Raw genomic sequence first — 9,607 nt, 5'->3', positions numbered from 1 at the left:
GCAGCCAGCCCATACCGAGCACTCCAACGCGGTAGTTCAGGGTGATGACAATCACGTTGCCGTAACTGGCCAGGACACTGCCGTCTATCATGTTTCCCGTGCCCTCCATGTACGAGCCACCATGGATATACACCATCACCGGCTTGGCCCCGCTGTCCCGGATGTCTGGAAGGAGAGGCAGTTAAATACAGGACCTCACTGACGGCTGCAGCACCCTGCCCAACAGGCAGAACAAGGACGAGGGCAATGCCAGCTGCCAGGACCTGGGAGAAGGCCTAAGGAGCCAAACCCACCGCTCTCCTGGGGGGCCACAACATGGACCACCAAAGGCGCCTACCACTGAACCAACCCACCAGCCCCTCTCTGGGTGGCAGTGGCCGCTGCACCGTCCCCACACCACTGTCCTCTCAGGGGTCTCGGCACATGCGGTAGAGGCACTGGCTGGACCTGGCTGCTCTCCCCAAGAGCCGAGCTTTGACTGTGTGTGGGAGCCAGACCAGTGGCACCTCTGTGGCAGGGGGGAGGCGCAGCTGGACCCAAGACCTCGGCTCCCAGAGTCCTGGAAGCTGGCATGGCAGGGGGGCAGGGATGGGGGTGTGCAGGACCTGGAAGGTGGCGGGGGGGCACTGGTGGGTGCTCCAATGTCTGACTCTCCTGTCCCCCCCTTCCCATTCCCCTTGGAAGGCAGAAACCTGATGGCTGCCTGGACATGAACCCATGGCACCCCAGTGCCCAGACACAGACATGGCGATGAGGCAGACAGTGTGTGCACGTGTGTGTGTCAGGGAGGTGAGCACGGTGTCCGGACGAGGACAGAGCATGAGGCATGGAGTGAGGATGGGAAATGGGACCCCGAGGGCCGGGGAGGAAGGACCGTGGGAGCCTAGGGGACAAGGAGCACACATGCTCCCTCTCTCAACTGACCCTGTCCGGAGGACATCCTTCCCCTTCTGCCTCACTGGCCTGGGATCCCTCATGGAGCTGAGCCCGGGCACAAGGGAAGCAGACCCACGCTCAGCTCCCAGTCCTCCTTGCCCATGTTACACGAAGGAGATGGTTGTGCACATCATGGAGGTGGTGCCAGGCCCCACGTACCTGCGGTGCCCAGCCCTCTCCTGGGCTGGCGAGCCAGCACTGATGCACTTTGCCCTCCCTCATGCTTGCTTGCACCCAGCGCCTTGCTCGGGCAGGCTGGCATCACCCACTGGAGCTGCTTGGCCTCAGCCACTGCTCCCTGTCTGCCTCCTGTCCCATGTACCACACCATCCCAGTAGCCAGCCCGTCACCGCCCATCATAGTCCCTTTGGAGCTGGGACTCCCCGGGCGCAGCCACGCTGGCTCAGCGGGGATGCCCGGCTGGGGTGGCTGTGCTCCCTCGCACCCCTCTAAAACCTGCCCATGTCCGCTCCTCCCCGCACCTTGCCCGTAGCAGAGAGATGCGGGGCAGACTGATGTGCACCTCTGGCCATCCCCACCTCCAGCCACAGCCTGCAGCACAGCAGAAGGTGGCCCTTCTTTTCCATATAGAAAACCTCTTCCCTTCAGGAGAATAAAGACGTGGCAAAACCTGTACCGCTCTTTTCCTATTGCCAGAATGCAGACAGGCAAATGCATAGACCCGGGGAGCAAAAAGCACTCGTGGCTCCTCCGGGACAGATGTCGCCCATGCGGCAGAGCTGTGGCAGGACAACTCTTCCCAGGGCTGCCCGCCTGAAACGCAAAGGGCAGGAACATCAACGGCTGTGCTCGTGTCCTCTCCTGCCTGCCACACACTCCCATCAACACGCAAAGGGACATCCTCCCAGCAGAACAGCAGCGATGTGTGGAGACAGACCAGGGAATAAACGGCTCCTCATCACTGCAGCACAGCGTAGGGGGGTTTACCACAGTCATGTCACTTAGGCTGAATGCCAGTTTACACCCTGGTACAAGAGGTCCTGGGGCACAGGTTAGTGGGAGAAAACAATGGGGTTTTGGTACTGCCAAGGAAAAAGCTTTTAATTGGTTTGCCAGATCCTAAATGCCATCTGCCAGGCTGTGCTCGAGCTGCCCCAGGACTCCTGCACACTGCGAGGTTTTACTGTCCTTGGCACATTAGGGCTGCACCCTGGCCGACCCCTCTTCTTCACATCCCTGTAGCCAAGTGCACCGACTCCATACCCTGCCAATGAACAACCCCGTTTCACTAAAAATAGCTTATTCTGCAGCTTGCTTAGCCCCAGTGTGCATCTAGAATCACATCTGCGTGAAAGCCCACTTGCTCTGCCTCGGCTAGTGCTGATGCTCTGCTTGCAAGCGAGACCTTGCTTGTATTGGGTGGAGAAGGAAAGAAGTTCCCAGAAACCACGTCCGAGTGGCCCTTGGGTCTCCTAGGCATGTCCAGGTACCCCGTGGGTGCCAAGCGGCTGGCACGGCCAGGCAAGAGGGGAGGGGGAGGTCGCTGGCTCCCAGCTGTGTGTCCCCGACTCCAGAGGGATGAGGCTGGAGGTGGGATGTGACTGGGCTGGGGGGTGAAATGGGCCCAGGTGCTCAAGGGCTCCTCTCCTCCCAAGCTGCCATGCTTCCTCCCTGCCCTCACTCAAGCAGAGCGGGACCAAACTTCTCCTAAAGCAAAACCAAACCCCCATGAGTTTCCCCGCCCTGTCCCGAGGAGGGGAAGGGCCTGGGTGCCCTGCACAGCCGGCCAGCCTGCCCCCCGCCCCGTGCAGCTGCCCGGCACGGCAGACAGACACACAGACAGGGCTCCCTGGGGATGGCAGCGGATGGCGGGCAAACGGAGTCGCTTTGCATGTCATGCAGTGGCAGCCTCGAGCACAGAAATACCTTCGTCTTCATCCCCGTCATTATCCGCTAAGTCCTCGCCCTGTTTCTTAGCGCTGGCTCCTAGGGACCAAACACGAGGAGACAGAACACAAAGAAAAACAAAAGGAAACAAAAACCAAACCAAAACAACAACAAAAAAAAAACCAAACAAAAAACAAGAAACAAAAGAGAATTCAAAAATAGCATGACAGCAGAGACAGTGGGGCCAGGCCAGTGCCCCACAGCACTGCTGGCTACTCACACTGCACCTCTCCCAGAGCCCAGGCGGCCGTGGAAGCTGCGCCAGGACACCTGCATCCCTTCCTGGGTACCCCTGGGGAGCACCGGGGCAGCAGGCAGGAGCAGAGCAGGCCCTGGGCAGCACCAGCACCGGTGGTAGATCAGCCCCTCAAAGCACTCGCTGATCCTCCTGCACCCCAGCCTGGCCCCCACCTGCTCCCTCTCCAAGGCTCCCTCTCCTCCCGCCCAGGCAAGGCAGAGTCCTGCTCCCAGCCCTGCAGACACCGAGGACAACCATCCCCGGCCACCAGCAGTGCCCAGGGGAAGGGCTGCCCTGGGTGGCCACTGACCACCGGACAGGGTCCTGCCCGTCACCCCCACACAGTGCACGGCCCCTTGTGATGTGTGGCACGGCTGTGCCACAGACCACTGGTGCTTCCCTGCGCTGCTCAGCTCTATCATGTACTAACTCCCTTCACAAAAGACGAATTGCACGGTTCACTGAGGATTGCCAAGGCACTGACCAGTTTGCCCTGGCCAAGGCAGAACCCTGACAATATTGGTTTCTGTAACATCCCGAATGCCTTCGAGTTGTTGCATGGCCCTTACAGAATCCGTGGTGCCAGCACAGAAGCAAGGCCAGCAGCCCCAGCCTGGTGCTGTGGGATGCTGTTGCGGACGGCGTGCACCAAGCGTGGTACATCCTGAGCTGCACGTGGCCAGCGGGAGCCAGGAGAGGTGGCCTGCGGGCTGGCAGGGAGCAGATGCGGTGCAGGCCTGGACCAAGGCCCTGCTGCTGCCAAGGGCTGCATGCCCTTGTGAGCACAAAGGTTGTGTGGTGCCACCCCTGCAAAGTGCAGTCCTGAATTTAGGAAGAGGCTGTGCTCTCCTTATCCCCCTACTGCCCTCTGCTCCCTGATGCCTGCACCTAAAAAGTTCCCCGGGTGATGGTGACCTCAAGGGTGACAGCAAAGTCTCCCTCAGGTAGGACTGCAGGTCCCACAGGCACCCAGCTGACCCCGGGGCACCGCTGCCATCATCAACCAGCCCCATCACCGCAGCAAGGGTTCTGGACGGCAAGGCTTGCCGCGAGCAAAGGCAGCCCCACGGCTGGATGAAAGTACAACAAGGTGAGGTGAGCACGAAACTGGCTAGGAAGACGAAATTGGGAAGGCATCCTCACTGCCACTCTGGGAGTGGGATCCCACAGGTGACACGGGTGGCGGATAACAGAGATGGCAGTAGGAAGGTGGACAGGATTTGGATTTTAAAATAATTTGTGCTGGAGGGGTGAGGTGTCTGAAATGGCTGTGGGGCAGCGTCATCAGGGCAAGAGTTTTGCGCAACACCTTAAGCAGTCATGAGCTTAAGTCTGGAGGCACAATGACCAGAAGCCTGGAAAAATCCAACAGGCAAGAAGAGGCTGGGTCACATGGATCTCGGGAGCAGAGAGCAATGGGAGCTACAGCAGCATCCTGACACACGAATGGCTGCTGCCAGGTGGGGAGGTGGAAGAGCAACACCCTCTCTGCTGCGCAGAGTACAGCAGCCCTGGCAGGTTGACAGTGGATGAGAAGAAAAATCTTTGTGGCAGAAAGGGCAGGAAAGTGCTGGAAGAGGTGGCCCAGGGAGGTGTTTAAGACCAAGCGAGATGCACTGCCAGGATGAGGTGAGGCAGAGCTGCTCCTGGCCGGGGCAGGGATGGATCAGCTGTCTCCAGAGCCATCCTGATTTTCTCTGACTCAGAGCTCACCTCCCAACTTCCCCCCTTCCATGGCCCAGCCCTGCCTCCTCACCTCCTGCTTTGCCACCCAGAGATCCTCACATCATTCTCCTGTTTTCACCCAACACTAACTCTCACCCCAGCATCGCCCCTTCCTGCTGCGTCCTTCTGCATGCTCCCTCCCCAGCCCTGCGCTCGGCCGTGTGCAGGAGGCTGCAAGCTTGTCCTGCTGCATCTTCTCCAGGAAGAGCTGCGAGCCTAGAAAGCACTTAAATGACAAAGCACTCATGCAATATTTCCTAACCGGTGCTACGTGCCAATCTCCTTGGTACTGCTCAGGGATTGGGATTTTCCTCTAATGAAAACCACAGGCAGCAAGCTTTCATCTGCACCATGCTTGAGAGCTGCAAAGCCCATCGCAGGCAGCTGGAGATCCTTTCCCTGGCCCTGAGGAGCTGTCAGGCTGGATGAGAGGGCAGTGGACAGCATTCCTGGGAGCTGAGGGACTGCTCTGGCTGGGCAGAGAGGGATCCCGCTGGAGACCGCGTCCCGGAGCTTAGGGATGGCTGGGACAAGTCCACAGCAACCCAAGCTTCATGCACTGCAGGAGGGATGGCAGAAAGCAGCGCTGGAAAGCTGAGCAAAGCAGGAGTGCAGTAATGCAGGCCAGGGTGAAGGGGAACGGTGGTGGTATGTGTGCGTGGCAGATGCAGAGCACGAGCCAGCCCTGTTGGCAGGAAGGTGCCAGGGTGGCTGGGGTTACGGCAAACATCAGCTGCTGCAACCAAGCAGATTTTTGCCTCTCACTATATTGTTCACCTCTGCAATGACCCCACTGATGCCTCACAGCTTCTGGGAGCCATTACAGCTTCACTGCCCTCGCCCATCCCTTGCACTTCACTCCATGACCTCCCTCCGCTGGTTATTGCAAGTTCAAGGACACACATCCCAAGACATCTTCTTCCCAGGCCACCACACAGAACCTCACAGGGATGTGTTTAAGCTTGTGGATTCACAGCTGGAAAAACCGAAAGGACTCGTGGCTCTTGCTCTCCTCACCCATCAAATACTCCCGTCACTAACCCAGTGTGAATGCCTGTGCCCATTCACTTTAAGCTGACTGCAAAGTGACATTGTTCAGGTTGATAGGAAGGATGCATACGTTCTTATGTGAAGGCTCTAGGAAGATTTAAGCTCAAGTTCAGTAAAAAATAAAATCACTTTCCCTGAAACAGGGGCATCCACGCCAGATTTATGCTATCTTAAGTAAACCATGCCAACAGCACTGACACCAGTGCTAACAGAGATAAAGGAGAGGGAGGAGCCTCAGTCCTTGGAGCCCTTGTGCTCAGCACAGTGTGGATAAGAGAAGCGCAGGAGCCTGAGCTGACACCTTTCCAGATCCAAACATCTGCCCAGCATGGCTGCAGGCAGCCCCGGCACCCCCTCCTCAGTGCAAGCTCCTCAGGGCACCCACTTCCCAGCAGCAGCTGGGATGCTGCAGGGAGCAGGAGCCTGCAGCCACACTGCCACCGTGCCTGATGGCCACATGCACCCAGCAGCACACACACTGGTGGCCACGCCAGCTCAGGGGCGTCTCTGGGAGCGACAAGGAATGGGACCCGGAGCGGTGACAGCCGCTGACCCTCTGGTGGCCTCTCCAGTCATCAGCCCCTGCTCCAGGACTGCAGTGCACCTTGGTGCTGCCCTGCCCCTCCCTGTCCCTGGGTGATGCAGAGGAGTTATCTCCATCCATGAGAGGACTCTAGAAAAGCACTGCATCTTCTCACGTGCTGCTGCCTCTGCCAGCACAAAACACCTTACCCTCACCTTTGTGAATCGCTCCCTGGAGCAGAAGCAGGGCAGTGGTCTGCTTCTTGCTCATTCTGCAGTGGGAGGCTGGTCCTCCACCAAGGGAGTGCTGCAGAAGTTGCGCAGCCGCAGGGAAGCACTCAAGACAAATTCACTTCTTGGAGAGCAGTGAGAAAGCCACGATGCTTTTCCCGTTGAGCAGCTGAAGCGCATCCTGGGCCCAGGAGCTGCCGGGAGCTCCGGCCACCCTCACACCACAGCACAAGCTGCTGTACCGGCACATTTGTCTCTGCAGCATCGCAGACCCCAAGCAGTCCCGGCCAGAGAGATCGGGGCAGTCGTTAGGAAAAACCAGGGAGGGCTGTACATGCAGGGCAGCCACGCTTCTCCCTTCCAAAAATGCTATCCATCTCATCTTGCCCCACAGCGAGGCCTGCCCGGGCTGGTGGCAAAGGGCAGGGGAAAGCACAACCAGCACCCACCACAGCCCAGTGCTGGCTGGAAGGGCTTGCAGCTCAAAGTAAAGGACAGAGCTGCTGTGCCTAGTGCATGGGTACCTGCTTTTCAGGTGGGCAGCGTTATTTTCACAGCAAAACCTGAGCCTCAGATGAGCTAATTAAAGCACCACTGCACTGCCTTGCTCCCAGAGAAGCATGTGTGTGGAGGAGACTGGCATGTAGGATATTCCATAGAGGAAATTACTGTGGACAACTAGGCAGGGAAACAGGGACATTTCTCTGTCCCAGGGATACATTCTGATAAATTCCCAGTCCTTTGGCTGCTATGAAATACACAAAGCTTAGGGGTGGCAGAAATAATGAAAACTCCAGTAAGGTGGGAGCTGAGGTGTTCTGAACCACCAAAATACTCCACAGGTGTCTGCTCTGTGAGAGGAGAGCCTATACATTGCTCATATGTGGCCTTGGAAATAATAATCAAGAATACTCCAGAATGAGACGATGTTCAAAAGACACACAGCCCAAGGAAATCGGCACTGCAGGTATGTTATTCTCCCCCCATCCATTACTAACCCAGGATACACCACAAGGGGCCGGGAGCCTCCGTGCCTCGTCACAAGTGACTCAATCAATTTGAGCCGGCGGCCACCAGAGCTGTGGCCGAAGCCGAAGGGCAGCACCAGTGTCTGGGTGCTTTAATTCCTGGCACGTCATGCCTGGATGCCTAAATGGCTGACACTGGGGTCCGTCCCCTACCAGCTCCCCAGAAGGCGACCAGAGGCAACTGCAGATGGGCTGTAAAGAAACCCTGGCCATGAACAGAACCGGCAGAGAAGGAAAACCAGGAGACGGGAGCACCCGAAGAGTTTCACCATGCCCTTACGTTGCCTCCCTTCTCCAGCTGTAACCTGGACACTGCTTCCCTGGCCACAGCCTGAGGGCTGGGGGTGGTGGGGGTCCGCCAGCCCCGGGAAGCGGGTGGGAGGGCCGGGATAGGAAGTGCTTTGAAGTGGCTGGTGATCACTGGCACAGCCGGCTCCGGAGGCAGCGTGTGGAGACTCCCTAATGTGCCAGCCCTTTCAGAGGCAGCCTTGGCACTCAGAGAGATGGCGTGTGAATAGCCAGGACAGCGACAGGAAAAGCAAAGAAACCCAACAACAGAACTGGGGGGAAACGGCTGGAAGGAAAGTGCTTCCCAAACCTCCAAGCCCAGATGCGCCGGCCCTACTGACCCCAGGGGTGTGGGGAGGTGGAGGCCGGGACGCAGGGACACCACTGCCGCGGGATGCCCAGGACAGCAGCCCCCGCCCGCCAGACACCCCCTCCCTTCACTGAGCCTTTCAGCCTTTCAGAAGAGCTTGGCTGCCCGACCGCCCTCACATCCAACTTTGGGACACAGGGAGCAGCCTGGGCTCTCCCAGCCTGCGAGGGGGCTGTAGGATGGGTCTAGCATCGTGCCCCATAAGGGGCTGAGCCAGCTCCGTGGGTTAACGGTTGGACTCGATGATCTTAAAAGTCTTTTCAACCCAACCAATGCTATGCTTTGCACGTCCATTTGCGCCCATGGCGCTGGGCCTGACTGGGAGCACAGGATTACTCTGGGGCAAGGGAGTAGCTGAGCTGTACCCCCTTGGCCCAGTGTGCAGCAGGATGAGCCCTGTGCGGCCCTGGGGATGGAGGCAAGGCAAAGCAGAGATGTGTCTGAACTAGAGGTGTTTGGCCACCTGCGGCGCAGCTGGGGCTTGGGGAGGGTGCTGTGCTGGCGGTGGGAAACAGATCCTCACTGGCAGGGCTGGCAGAGTCGGGGAGGTGGGGAGGAGGGCAAGCAGCAGGGAGCAGCCTTGGCAAGACCTCACAGACTGGGGCAGAATGTGGCAGCATTTACACACCCAGGAGAGGCTTTATGCTTTTAACTGAGATGCAAAATGAACAGGGATGCAAGGGGTGAAGAGCTCAGCCCAGCATGGGCTGCGATCTCCCATCACGCAGATGCTTCCCTGAACAGGTCTGCACACCCCCCAACGGGGGAGGCACACCTGAGGTCCCTAAGACAACAATTTAAGTGTAGCCATCAGAGGCTCCCCTCTCATACCCAGGGCCTGGGAGACTATCAGTGCTAGCAGGATGAAGGCAGGAGCGCAGGCTCAGCCCAAAAAAGCTGTTCTGAAAGGCCCGCAGCGAAGTGAGCATCCTCCTCTGACCTGACCCCAGCCCTGCACTCCCAGCCCACACCGGTCCTGGTTCCCTCCGGCCAGGGAGCAGAGGTGGCCGGGGAGCATCCGTGGGGCTCCTCCAAGCGGGAAGTGGGGTGAGGCGGGGGGCACTGCTGGGTGGCAGCACAGAGAGGTGCCAGAGGAGCATGCCGGGGCCGGGGGCGGCCAGGCCCCCTCACCCTCTTTCACTCTCTCTCTCTTTCCTCTCTGTGCCTCTCTGCCGGTCGGCTTGCTACATACCTCCTTTCCTACATATTTTCTTGTTGGGCTTTCGGGTGCATTCCTTGGAAATCCGTTTTACTGTAAAATGAATAAAAGACTACAAAATAACAGGAGGCTCCACTGGCAGGAGTGGGCAT

At 58.5% G+C, this 9,607-nt stretch overlaps 1 protein-coding gene across 1 annotated transcript in view; it reads right to left on the bottom strand.

Moving 5' to 3' along the window:
- Positions 1–9,540, bottom strand: part of NLGN3 (neuroligin 3) — an 18,426-nt gene extending 8,886 nt beyond the window's left edge. Inside the window, exons 1-3 of the mRNA XM_010187516.1 lie at positions 9,489–9,540; positions 2,824–2,883; positions 16–165 (exon numbers count right to left, since the gene is read on the bottom strand). Of these exons, the coding sequence (XP_010185818.1) occupies positions 16–136 (121 nt within the window). The 5' untranslated portion in view covers positions 137–165; positions 2,824–2,883; positions 9,489–9,540. The remainder of the gene's footprint in view (positions 1–15; positions 166–2,823; positions 2,884–9,488) is intronic.
- Positions 9,541–9,607: the final 67 nt, after the last annotated feature.

Source organism: Mesitornis unicolor, unplaced genomic scaffold (genome assembly GCF_000695765.1).
Source record: "Mesitornis unicolor isolate BGI_N332 unplaced genomic scaffold, ASM69576v1 scaffold36826, whole genome shotgun sequence".
Lineage (NCBI taxonomy): Eukaryota > Metazoa > Chordata > Aves > Mesitornithiformes > Mesitornithidae > Mesitornis > Mesitornis unicolor.
The sequence above is the reverse complement of the archived record's forward strand: the minus strand, read 5'-3'. Positions and strand labels throughout refer to the sequence as shown.